The 25,806-nt window shown below is 38.5% G+C and overlaps 1 protein-coding gene across 2 annotated transcripts; it reads left to right on the plus strand.

Moving 5' to 3' along the window:
• Nucleotides 1-951: 951 nt before the first annotated feature.
• On the plus strand, nucleotides 952-25,408 carry rusc2 (RUN and SH3 domain containing 2). 2 transcript variants are annotated; one of them, XM_058774948.1, is made up of 13 exons: nucleotides 952-1,148; nucleotides 6,556-8,262; nucleotides 8,993-9,521; nucleotides 11,548-12,198; nucleotides 13,582-13,779; nucleotides 15,596-15,742; nucleotides 17,233-17,309; nucleotides 17,421-17,595; nucleotides 17,675-17,780; nucleotides 19,411-19,457; nucleotides 19,651-20,728; nucleotides 22,084-22,260; nucleotides 22,917-25,408. In XM_058774948.1, the coding sequence occupies exons 2-13, from the start codon at nucleotides 6,715-6,717 to the stop codon at nucleotides 23,098-23,100; spliced, it is 4,917 nt and encodes a 1,638-aa protein (XP_058630931.1). In that variant the 5' UTR covers nucleotides 952-1,148; nucleotides 6,556-6,714; the 3' UTR covers nucleotides 23,101-25,408. The 2 variants fall into 2 exon arrangements, with proteins under 2 accessions (XP_058630931.1, XP_058630932.1); XM_058774949.1 differs by lacking the exon at nucleotides 13,582-13,779 and having other exon boundaries at nucleotides 953-1,148.
• The last annotated feature ends 398 nt before the right edge of the window (nucleotides 25,409-25,806 follow it).

The raw sequence follows: 25,806 nt of genomic DNA on the forward strand, positions 1-25,806 counted from the left end.
GTGTTCCATACATGCATGACTGCATGAACATAAAACTTCAAAGAATATTCTGGCTACTCTTTGTGATATAATGAAGTGAATGAGGAGAGGACAGGCCCCAAAAAGATTTTGAATACTTCAGACAACGATTAACTAGATAACAATGCCATTAGAACACAAAATATTGGATTATATACATATATGTGTCTGTATATATATATATATTTATGTATGTATGTATGTAAATGTATGTGTGTGTGTGTGTGTGTGTGTATATATATATATATATATATGTACATATATGTACATATATATGTATGTATATATATATATATATATATATATATACAATAGCTCATTTAAAACTTAAAATTTTAAATTATATAAAAATTCAGATATTTTAACAAATATATACACAAATATTTAATTTATATATATATATATATATATATATATATATATATATATAAATATTACAAATATTTTGTACTAAATATTTAGATTTAGATATTGAACAAATATATTTACAAAAAATATATCCAACAGAAACTGTACATCTGTGGTTACTGATTTGCATCACTAAAAACAACCTAGCAACATTTGTCAATTTAGCAAGCAAATGCCATTTGCAATGACATTGAAATTGCATGCCCAAGAACAACTGTTTTCCCTATTTTATCCAGCTAAAATTAGGTGGGGCCCCCTGACAGATGGGCCCTGAGACCATTCATGAGACATGCCAGCTATTTAACTCAGAGACTGAGAGTAAAGGAAGGCATTCTTCGATGAGAACAATGAGAAATGCATCTCTAGTAATGCTAGAGAGCAGGCAGAACAAACAAAGAGCTGCCTACAGGGGACCAGCAGTCTAACACCCCACCCACCCTTACGCTGTCAAACCACAGTATGCAAAACCGCTCATCTGGACCCAAAAGACGTGATTTGTGACCGTGTATCAGAGTAAAAATGCCCAAAAGTCAGCATTGTAAGAGGACGCACGGTGAGGGAGGGTGCGCGCGCTTCATTCTGACGTAGCGCCGCTCGCTCCAGCCCTGCGCCTCTGTTGCGCTCAATATATTCACCACAAAATCAACCCAAACGTGGCGATCGTTCAGCGTGATTTGACATCGTGACATCTAGGACTCAAGGAGATGACATTTATCGTCAACGTGAGTATAAATACGGCTTTGCTTTTAGAATTTAATGGGAATGTGGGAAGCACTGTGTGGAGGAAGCTAACGGGACTGCCCGCTGGCAAATATTACATCACTGCTGCTGATTCAGATTTAACTGTGATTGTGTTAATTGTTAAGAATGAACTAAGTCGACGTTTATGCGTATTGTTGTTTTAAAATGGTCAAATATAGACGCTGTGGACGTGTGCGCATTCACCGTTCATTCTTCGCTCATATAACACGCCCGTTTTTACGCTCGCATCGTCGCTGTTAACATTAAATATATGCATAGTGGTTTTTACTGTCTTAAAGGTGGTTTTCTCCGCCTTTAGAATAATTAAATCATCCAGAAAGCATGGCCCAGAAGAGGCACATTCGTGTTAAGAAAACAAGCGGTCATGGACAGGCTGTAGGCTTTTTTGTTTTGATGCTGATTTGGCATTATTTATTTATGCTTCGACTTGCTTTCATTACGATGGCGCATTGCATGTAAAACAGAAAAGAATACACACGTGGTAAAATCAGTAAATAAGCTCACAGATGCAGGGAGTGCTGCTGTTATGTCAGATATGATTCGCTGTGGGCGAGTGAGGCCTGTGTTTGCGCATCGATCACAACACAGAGGTTCAAGAATAAACACCTGAAAACATCGGCCTTATAGATGATAATATGAACGCTAAAAATTATTGCAAAAAAAAAACGACGTTAGCGGACGAACACCAAAATAAGCCGCATAAAGGCCTGTTAATGCACGTTTGATATACTGTACGTCATTTACAGACAGTGATTCTTCAATATGGCTAACTTTTCTGTCTCCTAGTATGATTTTTAAATGAAAATGCTATGCAAGTCATTGTAGTTTGGAAGCTCTGGGATTTTAGAAGCTTTATTAGGTGTCATCATTACCCTAAAAGGTTATTATTGGAGAATTGTATAACCCATTTCTTTTTGTTTATTTATGGTTAACTGACTTTTAATTTGTTGTGCAAGCAAGTCCAAGGTTTATCTTTTAATTGCAAAAAAAATACAAAAATAAAATGCACCACCACATGTTATCATTTTATACCAAATCCACTTGAATTTCAGATAAATATTAGGCCTGTACAATTTTTATTACCGGATGTGACAAATGTTGTAACACAGATGACATGCTTCAGAAGTGCCAGCGACTGTCTATCAGCATTGTCCTCTACTTTCCTCTATAAATATTGTTAGAATGCACACTCAGTGAGCTTGTAACATTTTGGATGCTCTTGACAGTGTGTAATTATGACCATAGCAGAATATTACTCTCTGGACCCGTAATTTGATCGATGTGGAGAAATACTACCGAATATAACATTTAGTTTGTGTTACATAACTGACACGGACTGAAATCTGTTTCTTTCCATCTCTGAGAGAACTTGTCTGATTCCATTCGACAAAAGCAGCTTGTGTTCAAGAGATGACTGAGATGTTGTCATTTCAATTCGAAGCCTATTATTGATTGTGAGCGGATAAAATTGACCATGATATAGTAAAACTGACTGTAGAAACTATCGTTTTTTGTTTAGCATGCAATTTTTCATAACAAACAGTGGTTTATTTTATTGAAATTGTAGTTACGTGTAATAATTGAGGGTGTGTTGGGTAATGTTGTCATTTGGTAATTGTAGAAGGGCTATGATTGTGTATGTAGTCTGCGATTGGTTTTTTCATGTGTTTGCTGATGTTTACTTTCTTCCTGACAGACTTCAAAAAACAGAGTAAGAAAGTCGAGCATAAAAAATTTTTTTTCACCCACACTGGTTTATTACTTATTATATGGTTTTGTATAAGTTCGATTCAGTGCCTTGGCCATCATTGATTTTTTTTTTGACATTTAAACATGAGTCACACTGGGAAGACACATTATGGAAACCAGTAAACCCTTATTATCTCTAGAAGTCTATTCAGAGACTGTTTACTCATCATTTTCTGACTGTGACCCGTTTTTCTTTAGATTTCCAGGCTATTGTTATTTTACTTAAAGTTGCCAAAATGGCAGTTTAAAAGTAACATCTGTCTTTACAGTCTTCAAATTACAATATTTTTGTCAACACAACCTGCAATTCAAATCATTTTCTGCAAATAGGCTATGTTCAGTCAGTCAGTCTCATCTTCTACTGTAAAAAGAAAGGGTCAATAATTTAGTATATAAATTTGCATAATAACCTTTAGTCATCTAATATGTGACCCTGGAGCACAAAACCAGTCTTAAGTCGCTGGGGTATATTTGTAGCAATAGCCAAAAATACATTGTATGGGTCAAAATTATAAATTTTTCTTTTATGCCAAAAATCATTAGGATATTAATTAAAGATCATGTTCCATGAACATATTTTGTAGATTTCTTACCGTAAATGTATAAAAACGTAATTTTGATTAGTAATATGCATTGCTAAGAACTTCATTTTGACAATTTTAAAGGCAATTTTCTCAGTATTTAGATTTTTTTGCACCCTCAGATTCCAGATTTTCAAATAGCTGTATCTCGGCCAAATAATGTCCGATCCTAACAAACCATACATCAATGGAAAGATTATTTATTCAGCTTTTTGACACTTAAGACTGGTTTTGTGGTCCAGGGTCACATATATGATACTAGAAAACCGGTCTGAATGCTATTCCAAATTTACTACTCAGTTGCTTAATAAATAACACAAGCAAAGCCTGTTTGAATGCTTTTCCCCCAAACCTCTCTGTGTTTGTGCATGTGTGAGAGGCATGCCCTCTTGTTGCTGTCTGTCTGCAGCTGTCCGTCTGATCTTGTAGCTAAATGCCCAGTCTGTGGAATGTTGTGGCTGTCATGGCCTGTAGTTATGTAACAATGAGACATGAGAGAGGGAGAGAGAGCATTTTCTGCCCCCTTAACTAGCCTCTCTGTCCCTTTTCTTTTTCTTTTTGGTGCTAATCATTTCAGCCAATAGTTGCCCTGGTCAGTCTAACGGTCTATCACTAGTTGCTCCCTACAGTATGTCTCAGTAGTGTGAGACTGATTAGATGAAGTCAGGCTAAACTGACTCATGAATTACTGGAAATAGATGCTTCTCCAGCACTGTCAAGGTGAAAGTGGATCTCATCAGCATCCTGTGAGGAACAGTGTAGTTTTTCAGGACCTAAGAACATGAATCTTTTTCTTTGTGAATCTTTTTAAAGCCTTGATGGAACAGAAGTAGAGGCACTTCTTTTCTTTCATATTTTGATGTACATCCGAATAAAATGGATTATTAAAGAAAAAGTGTAGAGTGGTACTATGCATCAGTTGTTGATTGGATGGTGTCAGATTGGTTGAATGAGAAGTCCATCTTATATTGCCAATCAAAAGTATGTAATTTTATTGGAAGATTGAGGTTGATAACATTTTGATAAAAAAAGAAACACACACTTGAATTAATCATGCACAATACAATAAATGACATGCATTTAGAAAATAGAGTGAATTTTCATTTCATGCCAAGTTTAAATACAGTGTATTTGTTTTGGAATTGGCTAATGGAGTAGTATTCCAAATGTCCTTCTGGATGACAACCAATTTGAAAAGAAAATATTTTAAAGTAATGTGGTTCAGAATATATTTTCTTAAACACACACAGACTGGCAGGAACACATGAGTGTTACATAATGGAGTTTAATCTGGCCAGACAACAGGAGGACACAGACAGTTCTGTGAGGGTTCTCATTGACAGGTGATGTTTGCCGAGGATCTCTTGCTGTTTTATGTCCCCTCTCTGTTAAGGTAAAATGCACGGAATTTCCATATTGTTTACATAATCAATTAATGGCAATATATTAAATGTGCTTACAAGAACATCCTCAGGAAAAATAATTTCATTACTGTATGTTATGATAATGGTTTTAGTGAACAACTACAATTTTGCACAACTACAATATTGTCTAGGCATAAAAACATGTTCATGATCAACAAATGTAACTTCTGTCAGCCTTTTAGTAACACTCTAGTATTGCCCTGGGGCCATACTTATTGTTCAGACCTTAACCACATGTAAAATAAATGCTAATAACCTAATTTTATAATGTCCATGTTTAGGCAATCAGAAAAAATAATAATCTTTTTTTTCTTCTAGTATTTAAAGGCACTATTCTGGACTATCCCATTGATTTTGTCTTGTGACTATGACCTACAATGGGACAACTATCACCAACACTTTGGCACACACACACATACAGAGACTTTCAGATGATGTAATGTGCTCCACTACTTCACAGAGACGGTTTTAGATCATTGTCAGGCTTTGCACGTCCTATTACTTTTTGCTGTAGCTGTCTGCCCACTCCGAGCCCCAACAACAGGTCACTGACCCACAGCCATTTCCTCCTTCAAGATTTCCGCCCATCTAAAATAAGGTCAGCGTCCACCACTCACCCCTCCCTTCCTCTCTCTTGTGAAGTCGACACCATTGGTACACCAGGAAAAATATACTGAGTATCACTTTGACCAAAATAAGAGCTGTGGCCTAGTGGTTGGCACATACGTGCCACAGTGCTTGTGCAAGTGACCTGGAGTTCATCTTGCATCATTTCCTGAAGTTCACTATCATTTCTGGTCTTATTTCTTGTCCGCATAATTAAAGGCTGCAAAAATGATCACTGTTAGAACTGAAAGTGAGATACTGTAGTTTTATGTAGACCTCTGTAGACCAATCTGTTTTTATCTCTAAATGATCACCTCAGTTTTACAGTAAAGGCCCTGATATAAATGTTTTTTTTTTGTTCCTCGTTTAGGAGTATAAAAAAAGTTAACTTTACTTTAAGAAGTTATGAAATAACTTTGCAGCGGTATACTGTTAGCAAACATCCTGATGCTGCCCACACCATTCATTCTCTTTTTCTATCGACCTTTTGGGAGTCGATATAAAATATGAATAAAAATGATTCTTTCAAGATGCTGGTTAATTAATCACTAGGCCAGTATATATGTAATCATTAGTCAGCTCTAGTAATCTACTCTTAGTTTCCTTCATGGACTCCTGTAAGTTTAAGAATATTTGTGTTGGTTTAAATGTATTTCCTTAATATTAAATAATATCAATTAAATCATGTATTTACCCGTGTACCAGTTTATTCATAGCTTGTCCACATTCTGAATCCATTGTCAGCTGTAGACTGAGCAGATTAAGGAGCCTGTGAACTGAATTTACTTAATTATTCATTTGTTGGTTTCTTTTTGTCTGTTTTTTGGTACTCGGGATTTGTCCCCATAGATCATGTTTTTGTTATGTAACAGTCTTTGTTGAAAATGATATGATTACACAATGAGACACCTAACTAAAAAGCCCTTTCCTCTTGTGAACACTGGATAACTTAATGTCTTACGTGAAGATCATTTAAAACTGAATCCTGTCTTCTGTCTTTTTTCCAGATGTTGACCTTCCACCAGGAGATCTTCTTTAACCTTTTCTTAAATGTTCCTCACTTTCCAAAACCCCGGATTGGCATTGGACGGGTGAACTAAAGTCCTAGGAAAACCACGTTCTGCAAATATCCAAAAATTCTTCATCCTCACCCACATTAGGAGAAGATGGACAGTCCACCTAAGCTAGCCGGGGAGACTCTTATTGTCCACCACATTCCGCTGGTTCACTGCCAGGTTTCGAGCTCAAGACAGTACTGTGGTAGTCCACTGAAAAGGAACAGTAATCCCTTCAGCTGCCCGGAGAATCTGGGATTGAGCCGGACCACCTCCCTACCTGAGAGAGACATTCTTCAGCGGGAGGCTTTGGTGTACAGTAGCCTCATACAGACTTCGAGCAGCAGCCTTAGCTCTAGTGACACTTTTGGGGATGGAGGGATGAGAGGGGGAGAGAAACATGGAGGAGGAGGGAGAGAAGGGAGTATGGCAAGCGACACTTCCTCTTTCACCTCGAGCAATTCTGAAGATCAGGCTCAAGGCCTGCAGATGAAGACACGGCCGAACTCGAGGCGTAACCCCTTTTTGCTCAACACTGAAGATGAAGACGACGACGAGGATGAAGACAATCTGAATGGATATTTGGAAGACTCCTCCTTTCACCTGCATGGAAATTCGCATGACATCTCAAATGCAGCACTTGCAAATGAAGACTTGCCGCCATTCCACCTGCATGACCTTGGGTTTACCGCTGAACCTTTTCTCTTGCATGGGTCAACAGAAAAACAGTGGAATTCCACTAATGGGCCTAGTGGGGAAGCAGAGAGCAGAGACCACACAATAGGTGGGACTTTCCTTTTATCTACTCACATGGAAGGCCTGAACTTGCTGAGATTAGATAGCCAGCGGCGCCACGGAAGCAGTGGTTCCACCCTTTCAATGGACTGTGGTGAGCAAGAATGGGGTGAGGATGATGATTATGAAGACCAGTCTATGCAGGGCGGCAGAGGAAGCTCAGAGTGTTCCAGTCTCGCAGCACCACATTGCTCCTGTTGCGGCCTTTCTCAGCCATACCCTGAACCTTTTCACGAATCGTTTTCTGAGTGTCACCAGGGCTACGGCAGTGATTCCTCCTGCAATAGCTCCGATGGAGTGCTGGTTAACTTCAGCACCATTTACAACAAGATGAACAATGTTGTCCCGGCCAAACAGTCGCTCAATATCAACAGTTCCACCGAGCAATCCTGTGTTTCATCTGTGTCTGAGCTCGTTGGGATGTGCGGAACAGAATGTAGCAGTGGACGTGGAGCTTTCTACCTGGACTTACACACCTCCCCGATCGAACCCCCCCAGCATCCTTTGGCCACTCAAGAACATGCAAACTCTTCTTCTGTATCTCAGCCTCAAGGTGCCACTTTGGAACTAGATGCCAACTGTAACTCATACCACAACCTTCTCGGAAGCGAGGTGCTGTCCTCTGCTGAAACCTCTGCCAATGAGCTCACCTCGTGTCTTCAAAGCCAAGCTCGCTTGGTTGTAGCAACGCAGAATTACTACAAGCTTGTGACGTGTGACCTTTCTTCCCAGTCCTCTCCCAGTCCAGTGGGATCATCGGTCACAAGCTGCTCAGATGAGCACAGCAAAGGAAGTCCCACTCAGCCAACAGAATACTACCTATTCCAACAAATGAAAGAAGATGAGGAAGAGGAAGATGCAGAGGTGCTATATTATTTGCTTCATGTGGTGTTAGCTTGTATTTAGCGTACCATCACTCATTCTCAGAGCTGGGTAGATTACTTACAAATTGTAGTCTGTTACTGATTCCAAATTACATGACACAAATTGTAGGTAGTAACGTAATTCATTACATTACTCATTCTAGGTAATATAATCAGAGTACTTTTTGATTACGTAACTCTTTTATCACATTGATTTTAAAAAGGATAATATTGTACCATACTGATATTAAAATGCAATGAAAATATATTCCATTTGTTGTTACTAACAAGCATAAAGTGCATTAAGCATTACATTATGTCAGGGTTTCCCAAACGGGTTAGTGAAGGAACTGCAGGGGGTTTGTGAGTTTAAAGAACAGCTAAAAATGTAAAATTAAAATATATAGTTTTAAAATAAACTCTGTCAAAATAAAACACTTACTAAAAGATTAAGTATTTTGTTTACCTGCATGCCATGTAGGCATTTTTGAAAGGAAAATTTAAAAAATGAAAAACAATTAGGGAGAATCAATAAATTATGAATAAGTTTTATGAATATATGTTATCAATAAAAATGCAACTGTAGTCTGATTACAAGTAATTTAATCTAATTACAAATACTTAATTTTCAGAATCTGATTACATAATCCAGATTACATGCAAGCAGATACTACCCAGCTCTCATTCTATACTCCTACATCCTTTACATTCTTTTCTTTTTCTTTTGCCAGAATGAAGAAAAGGATCCAAGTGAGACTGACTCTACCCGTGAGAATGTAATTGAGGGGCAGGTGTATATCAACATCTCCCCACCTACGACAGCCTGCAATTTAGTTGGTGCTTCGGGGAGCGGTCGACCTCGTTCTCGTAGCTACGATCGGAACTTGGACAAGTCTCCATCTCCTCGCCTTGGATCCTTGGAGCGCATGCTCAGCTGCCCTGTTCGGCTCAGTGAGAGTGCAGCCCCGAGCCCAACACCTCCACCACGTGTCACTTCTTTTGCGGAAATTGCAAGAAATAAGAGGAGAACTGGAGGGTCACCATCGCAGAAGGAGGCCACGTCCATGCACTCTCACTCATCTGGAGAGTTCTCGCCCATCCTGGAAGACCTTCCACAGGGTCAAAGCCGCAGTTTGCCGCCACTCACTCGATGCCATAGTCAAGGAAGCTGTGATTTGTCCTCCCCGCATAGACCGCGGAGTACACCACTGCGAGAATCACCAGGGGGAGCGGGAAAACAGACTCGAACTAAAGCAGAAGGTAAGGAGAAGTTTTTTTCCAAAATCTTCAAAAAAAAAAAAAAAGGATGGTTGAACTGTATTATTTGTAAGAGCTGGTTTATTTTACGGATTGACTTATTTTGTGTTTGAATAATGTTATTGTGCCACCTGGTTGCATTTTGGAACTCTTCTTGACTGTGTATTGGATGGGTAGTGACTATTAAATATTCTCAGTGATTGCTAGAGTGTTGCTAGTATGTTCTGGGTTGTTCCTTATTTTGGCCCAAGTCAAAAGAAAAAAATACTGTATGCTTTGGACCCAAAAATAAATTCAGTCATCCTTTACTCACCCATCATGTCATTTGGAATAAATGGAATAAAAAAGAAAAAAAGAAATATCTAAAATTTTTCGTTTAGTGTTCTGTGGAGGAATAAATGTTATGTGGTTTTGAAACAATATGATGGTAAATTAAATATAACAGAAATTGTTGGGTAAAAAATTATTTTATTTATGTCAGGCTTTTTTATAGTCTGCCATAGTGTTGGGCAGTTTGACCAAAAATCCATATCAGGTTTTTTTTTTTTTTTTTTATTTGTTAAGGATTCTGACGGTTTTACAATTTATCACATTTTTTCCCCCTGACTGTTTCTTTATGTGAATCAGAATGCATGAAACAGTTGCAGAACCACTGCATTTTTATCACGATCCAAACAAAGATGCTACATGTAGCTTGATCAGTTTTTGATGTAAATTAGATTGTATTATTTTAAAATTTCTGATCTGACTTTTTGTTCTGTAATTACGCTATATGAAACAGCAGACTGGCTGAATGAGAGCTCAGATTCACTCTCTGACAGCAGGTGGCGCTTATGGAACAGCAGGATACAGTGTTTCCTTGGTTACCGCTGTAAACAAAACAGCTGCACTTTTAAATGCTACATTAATATGCTTTATGGAGGTAAGATGGAAAGAAAATAGCATAGTCAGTTCCCCTCAGAGATACAATCATATAAACCTCCAATTCGGTATTTAGGATTTTCTTCCAATATTTCACGCATGATGAAGTAAGTTTGTTCTGTATTTTCTCCTCTTTTTTCATCTTCAGCGTCTCTGGCTTCTGTTTAACGGCCATTTACTGTTGGTTTATTTGCCCAGTTAAAGATGTTTGTTATTAATAGTTCTAAAAGTTCTCCAAACATTAGTTGGAAGTGTACCGCATTACCATTTGACGTTACGTATATCGCCCAGCACTAGGACTCTGGCAGGTAATCTCAAATCTTATGAGATTATAGTAATAACAACACATCGAGCTTCTTCCAGCTGTGTTATGTGAGGTTTAAGTCATGTCTGTAGTACAAGCAGTGCAAGAGTTACATGATAAAGTTTGATAATAAGGTTTGGAGGTTGCCAAAGAAAAGAAAATAGGCAGAGTTTGATAAACAGACAGGTTAGCTTGTGTTAGTTCTCTCTGTGCTATGCTGCCCCTGCTGACTGTGACTGGGTTCTGCAGTGTACGAAAGCTCTGACACATGAGTACTCAGGCATGTGGAGCAAACAGCTTGCGCAATATCCCAGTGACGTTTCGCACACACTGTGTGCCGTCAGAGCACACACAACACACACCCAGAGGTGTACACAGAGGAGCTTCATAAACAGGCTGTTTTGGTCAAAATATCTTGATTTGTTTATGTACCTCTTTTGGTCATTAATTTTTTGGAGCAGTGTTTTAAGGTATGTGTTTGACAAAGTTGTATGGTTTTTGTTTTATGTATGATTTTGTTTCACTTTCATAATAAGAGCCTGTTGTTGCTGTTGCTCTTGAATCTTGTTTTATTCTAGCTGTTTTAAATTGCTGTGTCATTGTCATAGGCTTTCTGGTTTAAATTTACATTAAATAACTTGCTTAATGTGATAAATTATATATACATCATGCCAATTCATTTCATTTATAATGATTTATGCAGCTTTAGATATTAAATATACATTAAATGATACTCTGCTACAGACTCTTATTTTCTCTGCAGCTCTCCTTGCTCATCTCTGTCTCTTATCTTTCTCCCCCTAGGTGGCCTGTCTAGCTCAACAGATTCCTCTCCAGTTGTAATTCGATATAGCAAAGATCAACGTCCGACCTCATTACCCATTCAGCCTTTCACTTTCCAGCACCAGTTTGGAAAACCACAGGCGAAGCCTCTCCTTCCTCTTCTGGACGGATACATCAGTCATATGCAGACTCGAGGGGCTGCGGCACCTGAGGGAGGTGAAGATGACTCAGAAGAAGATCGCAGGCCACCACACGGCACCTCTAACGCACCTACAACAGTGCGGCCATCCCCACTGGGCAGCTACTCCCCAGTTCGCCTCCAAGTCGCACCCACCTCTTCTGGAACCTGCTCCACATGCACTCCGACCCCAGGTGGTCCAAAGCCGCCACGTTCCCTCTCTTGCCCCATCTCTGCAGGTCTTCTGCCCCAGCATACCCCACCCGGAATGACCATACATACAGAGACTCCTAAACTCGCTCCCTTACCTCCTACACCGCCTCCACCTCCTCTGATGAAGCAGAGTCCGCTGATGCCTGCATTGCCCACTAGAAATCACTGTTTCCACCGAGGCAATTTGCCGACGCTTCCCAGCTCTGGGCTCAGTCCTCTAGTGTCACAGGAAGAGCCAGTGAAGGTTTTACCAGCATGTGTGACACAGCGACAGCCTAATGGTAGGTTTGGAGCAAAAACGAGTAAATTCAGACATAGTTTGTTTTTGACTTTATTAATGACTTGATGATCTTTTTCTCTGCTTTCAAAGAAAAGTTTGTAAAAATTATCATTATTTTTTTTTTCTGATTTGAGTTGGATAGAATCGTATTAGAGGTGTAACGGTACACGTATTCGTACCGAAAACAGTCTTTCAGTTCGGTATGCATGTGTATCGATCAAATCATTCAATAATGCTGTTTTGGCGCTCTTTGATGTGGCGCGACAGATCGCTGTATAAACGGCAGCGTGGAGCGCGAGTCAGCATGATCATCCCTTCCTCATTACTTCTATTTTTAACGCGAAATAAACATGAATGAACATCTCATGTAATCGCTCAATCAGTGTTTCAATCATGGAAAGACATGATTAAAACAACTTGTAAACAAAATGTCACGTAGCATTTAATTTACCTCAGGCATCAGAGTCAACTTGTTACTTCCCGAGAGAAATTAAGTCTAGAGAAGAGCATTTCTCGAAATATTAGACTATGCTCATTATATTTTACTTTATCTGTTAGTGATGTTTTAATCATTTAATGTACATTTAAATAAATCTTTTATGAAACAAGTTATGACAGCCACTGTTTAAATGATTATATTTCAACAACAAATAGAAATTGTATAATTTAGAAGTTAATTTAAAAACTGCATTGTGTGCAATTTGCATGCTTGCATACATTTTTTTTTTTTTTTTGAGTGTTGATTATTATAGTCAAAAAATATTAATAGTAATAGTAATTGAAATTAAGATTGGTCTCTGTTGTTAATTGTAACCTTACAGTAATGTAATATGGCTCCCTAGTTTAGAGCAGAAACTGAGGTAGATTTTTGTCCCTCAGAAAATATGAATTATAATTGAATATACTTAAAGAAAGAGCAATTTGTTCAGTAAACCATTGTTTAATTAAAAAAAAAAAGCAATCTGTTTAGTTTTTTTTAACTCCTGCTGTACCGAAACCATACCGAACCGTGACGTCAAAACCGAGATACGTACCGAACCATCATATTTGTGTACCGTCACACCTCTAAATTGAATATAGGCTGCCTATCTGAACAAAGCCTTAGCTTCCTTACTTAGCTTGGCTTTTCTATCCTTGAACTACTGCTAACTACTTCTCTTTTCTATCCCTCCTGTTTCCCCTTCTGCCCATGGTTTGCATTGCATCTCTTTGGCATTTCCACAATTTTATCTTACCCTTCTGACTGTTCTTTCCCTTTTGCTACTTTTCACTGTATATGTCTGTTCATCCATCTTACTGTCCATTCACCGATACCTCTTTCTCTCTTTTCGTATACCATCCATCCTTTGCCACCGTCCCCATTTTCATCCATTCCGCCCCCCAGTGCACCACCTCTCCCCACAGGCACTGAAATGGAGAGAGTACAGGCGCAAGAACCCTCTGGGTGTGGAGCGTGGTAAAGACGGCCCTCATTCTTTCTCTTGTGCTTTGGAAACCAAGAGACCTGGAACTCGTGTAATGCGACGCAATGTGTTTGATTTCCCTCCCACCAATCAACCACTCAGCTTCGGCAGACTGAATGGTGCTGATCCAATTTCTAACACCCAACAAGGGTTGAAGGGAATGAGCCGGAAAGGGGGCTGGCGTGGGGTCATTTTGTTTGTAGTTTGTAAATGTACAAACCCGATTCTAAAAAAGTTGGGACACTGTACAAATTGCGAATAAAAACAGAACGCAATGATGTGGAAGTTTCAAATTTCAATATTTTATTCAGAATACAACGTAGATGACGTATCAAATGTTTAAACTGAGAGAATTTATCATTTTAAGGGAAAAATAAGTTGATTTTAAATTTCATGGCATCAACAAATCTCAAAAAAGTTGGGACAAGGCCATGTTTACCACTGTGTGGCATCCCCTCTTCTTTTTATAACAGTCTGCAAACGTCTGGGGACTGAGGAGACAAGTTGCTCAAGTTTAGGAATAGGAATGTTGTCCCATTCTTGTCTAATACAGGCTTCTAGTTGCTCAACTGTCTTAGGTCTTCTTTGTCGCATCTTTCTCTTTATGATGCGCCAAATGTTTTCTATGGGTGAAAGATCTGGACTGCAGGCTGGCCATTTCAGTACCCGGATCCTTCTTCTACGCAGCCATGATGTTGTAATTGATGCAGTATGTGGTCTGGTATTGTCATGTTGGAAAATGCAAGGTCTTCCCTGAAAGAGACGACGTCTGGATGGGAGCATATGTTGTTCTAGAACTTGGATATACCTTTCAGCATTGATGGTGTCTTTGCAGATGTGTAAGCTGCCCATGCCACACGCACTCATGCAACCCCATACCATCAGAGATGCAGGCTTCTGAACTGAGCGCTGATAACAACTTGGGTTGTCCTTGTCCTTTTTAGTCCGGATGACATGGCGTCCCAGTTTTCCAAAAAGAACTTCAAATTTTGATTCATCTGACCACAGTACAGTTTTCCACTTTGCCACAGTCCATTTTAAATGAGCCTTGGCCCAGAGAAAACGCCTGCGCTTCTGGATCATGTTTAGATATGGCTTCTTTTTTGACCTATAGAGTTTTAGCCGGCAACGGCGAATGGCACGGTGGATTGTGTTCACCAACAATGTTTTCTGGAAGTATTCCTGAGCCCATGTTGTGATTTCCATTACATTAGCATTCCTGTATGTGATGCAGTGCCATCTAAGGGCCCGAAGATCACGGGCATCCAGTATGGTTTTCCGGGCTTGACCCTTACGCACAGAGATTGTTCCAGATTCTCTGAATCTTTGGATGATATTATGCACTGTAGATGATGATAACTTCAAACTCTTTGCAATTTTTCTCTGAGAAACTCCTTTCTGATATTGCTCCACTATTTTTCGCCGCAGCATTGGGGGAATTGGTGATCCTCTTCCCATCTTGACTTCTGAGAGACACTGCCACTCTGAGAGACTCTTTTTATACCCAATCATGTTGCCAATTGACCTAATAAGTTGCAAATTGGTCCTCCAGCTGTTCCTTATATGTACATTTAACTTTTCCGGCCTCTTATTGCTACCTGTCCCAACTTTTTTGGAATGTGTAGCTCTCATAAAATCCAAAATGAGCCAATATTTGGCATGACATTTCAAAATGTCTCACTTTCAACATTTGATATGTTATCTATATTCTATTGTGAATAAAATATAAGTTTATGAGATTTGTAAATTATTGCATTCCTTTTTTTATTCACAATTTGTACAGTGTCCCAACTTTTTTGGAATTGGGTTTGTAGTTAGTAGACACTTAAGTGTGATTATGACCTTATCTTTTGTCTGGCATCAGCTTTTGTCTAGCACAGTGTCTGTTTTTGGTATATGTTTGCATTTATCTGACTGAGTTGTTTTTGTTTATAGGTCAGTCATTGAGGCAACTGCCTCAGTGCTACAGCGACTTCCTGCCTGATTACTTCTCTCAGACGGAGCGCCCCCCAGAGGAATTCTGCTTATCTCCTGATGCTAATACTGACAAATCCATTTCTATAGACCTGTTGCAGAAGAGAGGTATGTGATTTAGATTTTTCTGTGTAGTTATGCTAACACAGTGTTCATTTTTGTGTTTAAGTTCATAAGTTAACCTCACTCCTGGTAGAGGTGAAATGTCCTAGTTTTATATTTGGATTTACATTTATTCATTTATCAGACCCTTTATTGAAAGTCACTTACAAACGAGTTTGAGTCATTAAATATTATCACACGACTTTTGGCCATCTAGCAGTTAAAAAACTGCAAGCAGCTTGCAAGAAAACCATTGTTTTGGTTGTGCTTCGGCTTTGCTCCTCTGTGTGAATGTGGTTCAAGGCACAGGTGTACTTATGGACACAGGACGTCTTATGAGAGTGGATGGACAAATAAATAACATTTTTTCTTTGTTTTTACAACTGGTGATTCTCCAGAGGTTTGCTGTTTTGAATGATCCTTGGTCAATTTTTCTCGTTCATTGTGAGTAACATAGTGTAGCTTTAAATGGCTTATGTTTTATCATTGCTTTCATACCTTTTAGGCAACATTATTGTTCTTCACACCACATATTACTAAATTAGTCTTGCACAGGAAGGTGACACCACATAGTGAAATAGTAATAGTTTAGATACGGACAAGATTGAGAAGCTGAATTAGAAAGTAAAAGGAATAGAAAAAACACATTTTACCACACAAATATTCCAAACCCAAATGGCTCTATTTTTTTTTTCTGTGGAACATGAAATGACAATTTTGCTGAATGCTTGCCCATACTGGAAGCATATAGTGAAACTCTAAAAAAGACAAATTGGCACCACAAGGTTAGATTACTGTGCTATGTTTCAAGTGTTCTGATGCCAAAGAATAGCTTAGGACACTTTTATTCTGCTTTTTTGGCCTTTGGAGGCCAGTTCCTGGTTCCTGCTGTTGTTGTATGGGCAAGAGCAGTGTAAACATTCTTAAAAACTGTTTACTGTGTTCCACAGAAGAAATAAAGTCATACAGGTTTAGAACAACATAAGGGTAAATAAATGATAACAGAATTGACATTTTTTGGGTCAGCCATTATTTTATTTTGCCTCTCTGCCTTGTTTTGCAGATTAAACAATGTCCAGATTGACCTATAATCTCCATAGTCATATAAACAGCAATATAATAACCTCAGCAAGCTCATCTTTAAAGCTTGATGTGGTTAATATGAACCTTATTGTTGCGGCAAGCCCTTTAGCTCTTAAATGAATTATAGTTTTATTACACCGCATACACACAGCATATGAATCTGCAGTGAATGTTATGTATGCCCTGGTGACTAGAAAGCTATGTCTCTTGATGTTGTTTCCACTGGGTCCTCATGTCAAACAAAGCCCCTTTTGCTTTCCACTCATCTCATTTATTGACAATTCCCATCAGACCCTCTAAACTGCATTAGCACAAGACAGAGCGTGTGTTTGTGTACTATTAGTTGGAGTTTAATTTGATTAGATACATTGAATAATAGAATATTTTCTATTCTGTCTCCTCTTATGTAATAGGTTTGGTGAAGGCCATAAACACAGCAGTGGATCTGATAGTGGCTCATTTTGGCACCAGTCGGGATGCAGGAGTAAAGGTACAGTATTAAATTTTAAATAAATAACAGTGTATGTGAGTTTTTGTGTCTCGCTAAATGCGGTAAAAACGTTGACAGTACCTTCTGGTTCACTTTCGCTCTCTTATACAGGCCAAATTGGGCAATAGCTCTGTAAGTCCGAACGTGGGTCACCTTATTCTAAAGTACCTCTGTCCTGCCATTCGTGAGATACTGCATGATGGACTGAAAGCGTATGTACTGGACCTCATCATCGGACAACGCAAAAACCAGCCCTGGAGTGTGGTGGAGGCCTCCACACAACTCGGTATGAGAGGAATGATGTAGGTGATTATTGTATGGATGAGAATGAAGGAAATGATTTACGCTTATCCTTTCTGTCCTAGGTCCATCTACACGGGTTTTGCACAGTCTGTTTTCTAAAGTCAGTCAGTATTGTGAGCTGACCAATCACAGTATGAGACTCAATGCCTTCATCTTCGGCCTGCTAAAGTAAGCTTCTTTTATTTTATCTCTCTTTTCATCTCCTTGCTCTTCCTTTCACTCTTTCTAATCACGCTCAACTTCATACTGCTTATGAAAGCATATTTTTGTCCCTTTCATAATTTTTTGCTTGTTAAAGCATCAGCATGAAATCAGAATGGATTTCTTAATTTACATTCCTTACTGTGCGATTCGTTGGATTCCTGTCAAGGTTTTCTCATTGAATATAATGCCTCACCCCATGCAAGCAAAAGGCAAACAATGACTTTAAAATGGAGGGTCTGTCTATTTGATGCTTTTTTAAATGTATGTATGAGCATGTCTACATTTTCAAAGGTCTTAGAGCACTGTTTGAGAACTTGCGTCTCTTTTAGCAGTCCCTCGAGAGATAGACAACACAGACAGAGTGAGATGTTCGGATAGAAGGATGATAGATTGAGTTAATTGATGGAACGGAAGGTGCTTCTTAATCTTCTAGTAGTTTCTGACAGATGATATATATTGACCATCAAATGCATTGCAGTACTGCGGTGTCTGATCTCGATAACAGTGTTGAAGAGAAGAAGCTTTCTCAATGCATTCAGTATCAGATCATGAATTTAGCCAGTGACATGCATATGTAGTTTGTTATAAATCAGATTGCTCCTTTGTAGATTTGGCAAGCACAATAATACAAAGACAAATCCTAATATTTGGTGAAAAAACTATTAGAACTACATTTTCAGCAATGCATTTAAAAAATGTATTTAAAAAAAAAAAAATAGAATATACATGCTTTATTTAATGCAGTGCATTTTGGGATTGCTTCATCTGAAGGATAAATTCAATATAATAAGTATTTTAATATAATACTTTTAATATATTTTGCCATTTTATACCTTTGCGATGGTGCCATAAAATGGTGTCTTGGTAGGCAGCTCATTAGGACTTGGAACAGATCGATGGTGTATGATTTTTATTAGCACTATAACAAGCCAGGTCTAAAAAAACCCCTCAAATCTTGCTGTCTAAAACTCGGCAGCGTGTTTCGAGAAGTCTTTAGAAGTCATCAAAGGCTCCAGTTTTGCTTTGATGGGCCTTGATATACTCATCTCAGCTCCTGTGCAAACTTCCTCTTTTCCACTCCTATTAAAATTACAGTCAGATACACATCGCTTTGATCATTAGTTTCAATTATGCATTCTGCAGCATGCTGATCTCTCTCTGTCTGTCTCACTCTGTGCTGAGGTCACTCTTCTTCTTAAGATCAATACAAAGTACAGTAATCACTTTCAAGGCTCCTTGTTGTTGCACTTGTAGTATTTCACTTTAAAACAGATTTCCAGGGGTCCAGGTGTATTCAACAGGGGGTCCCCAACCCCTAGCAGGTCTGCAGCAGTACTGCAGGGACAGGAGTAAATGTAGCTGTTATTTCACAGGAATAAATTATATTTCAAAATGTATATAAAAAATAGAAGACTTATTTTTAATTGTAATGATATTTCACAACATATCTGTTTTTGGTGAGCATAAAAGACTTTTTTCAAAAACATTCAAAAAAAGTGCATGATTTCTGTTATTATGTTACAGATTTTAATTTTACCTCAGTAGTTTTGGATCCAAGATTTTACATCACTCACTCACCTTCACTGTTTTTCAGCTTGCGTTCTCTGGAATTCTGGTTCAACCACATTTACACACATGAAGGTAGGACAGTACTTTCTTCACTTACATTTATGCTGCAATATCTAAGTTCAGTATCTTGTTTAAGAGTAGATCGCTGTAATCAGAGGTATGGTGATGCCAAGATTTTTAGGTTTCACATACTCTATTGCCAGCAATAATTAGCATTTTTTTGTGTCGCCATCTGTCTTTTTTTTGTTCTGGCATGGTTCCCCAGACATCATAGCAGCACACTACCACCCATGGGGTTTCCTACCCCTGTCTCAAGGGGCCTGCCAGCCACTGTTTGAAGAGTTGCTGCTCCTTCTTCAGCCGCTCTCACTGTTGCCCTTTGACCTTGACCTGCTATTTGAGCCACACCAGCTACAGAAAGGGGAAGAACACCTGAGACGCAAAGAACAGCTGTGCTCTGCTCGCCAAGGCCTCGACCAATCAGATCGCTCCACCTTCCAGCTCATGCGAGGTTGTGGAATGTTGGAGTCTGGAGCGCAAGAAGTGGGAATGCTGCCTCAGAGAGAAAGCTTCATCTTGAGAGATGAGGACAGCCGGCTTAGGACGGAGAGAGTGACATTAAAAGCGAAACGAGATGGGCGGAAAAGTGCGGGAGCAGAGCGTGAATCACGAGATAAGGAGGCTGGAGTTGGCAAAGAGTGTTTGAGAAAGAGTGATGTAGGACAGATAGAAGGCGGCGGGTGGTGTGGTGGCAGGATGAAGGGAGTTGGAGAAGACTGTGAGAAGGAGAAAAAGAAACTAAGAGATGGAGATGGAGCCAAACAGAGAAACAGACAAGCTGGCTGGTGGTACCAGCTAATGCAAAGTTCACAGGTTTACATCGACAACTCCGCTGAGGGCTCAAAATTTGTGAAGTGGGAGAAGAGGAGGAAAGGTGGTGTTGAGAACCACCGGCAAAGCCATCCACCTCCAAGAGAAGGTGTGGTTGAGGGGGCCGAGGCCATTCAGCAGATGGATGAACAGGTGGAACATGGTCGGACCAGCAGTAGCAATATTAATAGCGTTGGCAATGGGGTCCTCCACCAATCAGCATTGTTAGAACCCAACAAGGTTGCTAAGGGGAAGCCATCGTGGATGGGAAGTCCACCGGAATCAGTGCTCACTGAGCTGAAGAAGAGTAAGGAGAAGCAGCCAGACTGCCAGGATGCCTATGAAGGGGTTCAGGCCCAGCCAGAAGCAGGCGAGAATGGGTCGTCACAGGTGCTCCGCTGGGGTCGGCTGTTTGGAGCTGGAAACGCAAGCAAGATGGAGAAGAGTGAGCCGAAACAAGTCAGAAAACAACGGTGAGTTGGTCAACATAACTATATTTAACTCCGAGGAGGCAAGAGAGGCAGTTCCTCTTAAAATATTGGATTAGAAAAAAATTTGTAGCACAAAAATAAAACAATGCAAATATTACAAAATATAACATTAAAAAGTGTATAAATCACTAGTTTTTCTAAAGAAACACTGTCCAATGGTGACACCAGCAGGTAATGTTACAGCAGGAGTCTGTGTCTCTCTCTTGCCTCCCCTGAGCCCATTGAGTTTTCACAAAACCCCTCAAGCATGCGCTGAGTTTAGTGGGGGGTAATTGAGAATGAATGGGGGAAAGTGATGTGAGATAAGATTGGATATGACTGGTTATGATCAGCTGTGATTGGTTCTTGCAATAAATTCCATCTCTTGTGTTCATGCGCGTTCTGTGTTCCGTGCGAATCAGTCTGAATGTGCAATGTAATGGCGTTAATGGGAAGACTAATTAAAAAAAGTAAGTAAACAACTCACACACTTAGATATAGCCACATTGTTACATCAAAATAAGACTTGAAATGGCCTGAAAAAAAAAGATCTGTGGGAGTTTTTAGTGAGTAATCAGCTTATCAGCAATATTTTACAGAGCTTTGATGACTGATGATCCGAAAAATAAGTTCACAAATAAAATATATTGTTTAAATTGTTACTGCCTTGAGTCGATTATTTTGGAATAATGCTTTAAAAAGTTTTAAAATGCTTAAAAACACCAATTTAATTGGCTACATACTTGGCTTATAGAATACTGATTACATTATTAATGTAAAAATCTTTTTCTGGTAGTGTAAGTAATGTTTATTTAAACAAGAAAATGTGACTAGGACATGAATTGACATTTAAAAAAACAACTTTGAGGACTTTGACTCCTCATTTTAGAACACCACTGATTTGACTATAACCACACCAACGGATGGTAACGCTCTGATTATTATAAGTGATGCTTCAGTTATGTTGTTTACGAATTTGAATGCTCAAGCTTTTTAAGGTTAGATGGGTTCTGATTGGCTGTCAATATTTTTATCTATCAGCTGGAAAACAACATTCTGAATGTGATTCCAGTGATATTGTTCCTCTGTTTTGTTATTATTGTGGTGTGAATTTCTCTATTCTCTCATAGTTAAAACAATTATCAAAACATTATAGCTATCGATCGTGGTGTAAACGGGTATATGCATATCACAGATATTACTACAGTATATATGAAGTTGGTCCACAATTTTTTTTTTTATTTCAAACTTCAGTTGATTTATTTTTAGAATGCATTTCCAGACACTAGCAGCATCTTTTACAGAGGCATTTTTAGTATAAACTTGCAGCTAATTTTCTACCTACATGTTTGTCTCAGATTGCCGTCTGGTTGGTTGAGTCTCGACCGTTCTGTGCTGGATCTGGTGGCTCAGTCTGTTGGAGTGGGGAAAAGAGCGGAGCAACAATCTCTTACGTCTCAAAGCCAAGAATCCCACCTTGGCCCAACTGAACAAGCACAAACACAGAATCCACCGACATGGAGACAAGCCCCACGGTAATGTTGTTAAACAAGTCATAACGACTAGTTTTGCTTTTCCAGAAGAAAACCAGTGCTTGCAAGGCAACAACAGAAGAGTTTTAAGTAAGCTTTGGTTTAGGCTGTCAAAATAAAATTTGGTTCCCCAACGTTGTCATTTTTTTAGTCATCTATACACATTGTATGTGTCATCTGCACATCATCACTTATTCTGTATTCTGTGCTGTCTTTGTAATGTAAAGGTGGTTATAGTTGATTAAATAGATCAAGATAAATAATAAATATTAAATATAAAGACCAAGCACAATTCAGTATGCAAATATTACATCATTGATGTCAGTAGGATATTGTTTTTTATGTAATCTTAAATTTCTTGTATAATACAAACAAAAGCCAAAAATACACTGATCATTTCAATCTTGTTTTTTAAATGTTGTACAAAGTTTGAATGTTTGTTTAGCTCAGAATTCAGTGAAAAAGAATTGCATGTTTGATGATTTTTGAATAGTGAGTGCTGCTTCGCAAAGTACTGTAATTGGCTTATTTAATGTAATTATAATATATATAATAATGTAATTATCTGTAAATAAATAGACAGTACAGCTATGCCTGAATAATTGGCCTGATCAATTCTCAACTAATTTTTTCTTTCTTTCTTTTTATGTCTCTTTCAGTGAAGTGAAGGCGTTATGCCATCATATTGCCACAGAGCCAGGGCAGCTCAGTTTCCACAAAGGTGACGTGATGCAGGTGCTCAGCAGGGCAGACTCTGATTGGCTGCTGTGTGCTCTGGGTGACAGCCAGGGACTTGTTCCCATCATATACGTCACTCTGATCGAGGACAGTCAGGGGCGCTGATACTCACAGGCTCCGATAGAGACGGGTGTGAGATGCGGTCGGGGACAAAGAGGAGGGTCACTGCTTTTCTGAATATAAAATCTGCTGCACAAGGGAGTCTGACGGATTCATTATGTGCTTGCATGTGTATGTAAACACCAATACACCAGTGCACACACACAAACATCACACTTTGCTGTCGTGAAACCACCCTCTTTGTTTCAGTGAACAGCATTGAGCCAACCAGTGATTAGAAAGTGTAGATGTAGTTACTGAGTAGTGAAATTGTTTGCAACGAGCCATCAGGTTTTGCAACTTAGCTTGTAATCATAAATGTCAATAGCCTTTTAAAAAGAACAAAAAAACCAAATGAAGTTGTTAGATGACACTACTGGTACATATGCCTCGTCTTTACTAAATACTGTATGATTTTATGTAATCTAGATGTTAACCACTTCATGTGTTGTGACCGAGAGTGTGTGCACGTGCCCTTCAGAGGCATCTCTTTCTCACACTGTCCGTGCAAATAACTGTATGAAGCTGAATAGTACATCACTGAAAAGGGACGCCTCGGTTTTGAAGTCTACGGAAATTAAAGCTCATTAACACGTTGAAAAAGACAAAATATTTTCCCGCCTTACAGGCCAATGGAAATCAACCTGTCCAGAGGCTTTTTTTTTCTCCAGCCTGTGCTGCTTTGACAGGTAAATCGATCCGCTAATGCTATCCCCACATCTGTCCTTTCATTTCAAGCTTTTTTCACTAATAACGGACAGTTTACAGCAAGATTGCCTGCATGTGACTGAGTGCATCACAAATGTTTTGCTTTTCTGATACTTAACGAGTTGAAATAAGCTCAATCATTAACCTTAAATATTCTATGTTCCTTCCTATATCAACTTTTGCTCAATCTGCAAGAGATATAAAAAGGGAAGATGTGACTAATGTTTGTCTACATTAGATTTTTGGTTGTTTTGATTTGGTTTAAGGAGTCTGTTTGTCCTATATTTATTAAGATAGATCATTCTGTATATGAACGGACGGATGTATAGATAGAATGGATTTATAGAGTTTATGTAAGTATTTGAATAGATGGCGAGCAAAAAAGAGATTTTTTGGGGGGTTTGGTTGCAAATCCCTTCCCCTTTCAATATATTCAATTCATGAGATGATTTCCTCCAGTTAACAACATGAACTTAGATCACTTAAATATCATCCACAAACACTGTCCTCTGTTTTTGCAGTAGAGGACAAAAAAAAGAAAGAAAAAAAAAGACATTTAGACAAGGACGGTGAAATACTACATGGCCCTTTGATGTGCTAAATTTAATTCAAGGTGAGGCCTTATGGAAGGGAATGTGTATTATGTATTTTATTATAGCATTAAATTGTTATTTCAGGACTTGAGTATGATCAGTAATTTTATTTAAAATAATCTTGGGCCCTTGGTATGACACTTGATATGCTTTTCCTTAAAGTAATATATATATATATATACTCATATTTTGATTTGATTTTTTCAGATTGCTTTATTGAGACATCAATAGATGATTGTCAAAGTATGTTTTTGTTAAAACAGTTTTATGATTATTATTTTCTATTTATAAAATGCATTAGTTATTATTTAGTGTATTTGTAATTGTAAATATGTTGCATTCTCATGTTCTCAAAAGGAAAATGACATGATTGACTTTGTTATTAACAGCTTTAAATGCTAACAGTTAATAACGAAAACCATTCAAATGTACATTATACAGTTATGGGATGTTATGAGTAGAGGAAAATGCTCTCACAAAAAGCTGCGCAATCTAGATTGTAGTGCTGCTGCTTTAGGTCAATCCTGGTTACTTAAGGTTTGTCTGTTGGTCTTCCAAATACGCTTTGCTTTAGACTAAATCCACCTGGTAAATATCAGAGAGAGAGAGAGAGAGAGATTGCGAGAGAAATAGCTGTCCAGTGCCTTTTTGAATCAATGCGTCTGCTAGTGGGATTCAAGAGTGGTTCCTCACAAGTGGTTGGTGCCATTCCAGTTGCTTTTTCCTTCTGTATGAAGCAGGAATAAATTACTGGTAAAACTGGAATCAGATGATTAGAGGATAAACACCAGTGAAAGAGAGGACGTTTTAGTTGGGAGGGTGATATATGTTTGTGCAATGTTCTCTCTCCCTCTCTCTGTCTGCTTCGATCCTCCCAGTATTTCTGGCCTGTATATACTGTACCATACCTGTAGCTCACCTGGCTCTCCTTTCCCCTATGTGACCATGTTGTGCTCCTATAACATTACCATCATGTATGGATATCAATAACAAAGTGCTCATGTGAACACTGATGCAGTGCCTCTTGTCCTTTTTTCTAATTTAAGAGTTTATGATAAGTGCTGTTTTAATGAGTGATATTTTGATGATTATCATGTTTGCTCAACTGAAAATATTAAATATTAATATAATATTAATATATATATATATAATTTTTAAACTTAAAATAGGCCAGGATTATGGTCGTGTTATAATAAAATTTACAAGGATATATATATATATATATTATATTTTTTTTAATTTACCAGGAGAAATATATTTTAGATTAATTATTTAAACAACTGACCCTGTGTTTTAGGGACCCATGTAAAATTAATAAATAAATTCAGGAAGACGGTCCTGTGTACAGCATGAAGAACGTCATGACGCAGCCAGACGTCATGGACGGAAGAGCGACAAAACAAACTTTCAA

This window comes from Onychostoma macrolepis, chromosome 05, assembly GCF_012432095.1.
Source record: "Onychostoma macrolepis isolate SWU-2019 chromosome 05, ASM1243209v1, whole genome shotgun sequence".
Classification (NCBI taxonomy): Eukaryota; Metazoa; Chordata; class Actinopteri; order Cypriniformes; family Cyprinidae; genus Onychostoma; species Onychostoma macrolepis.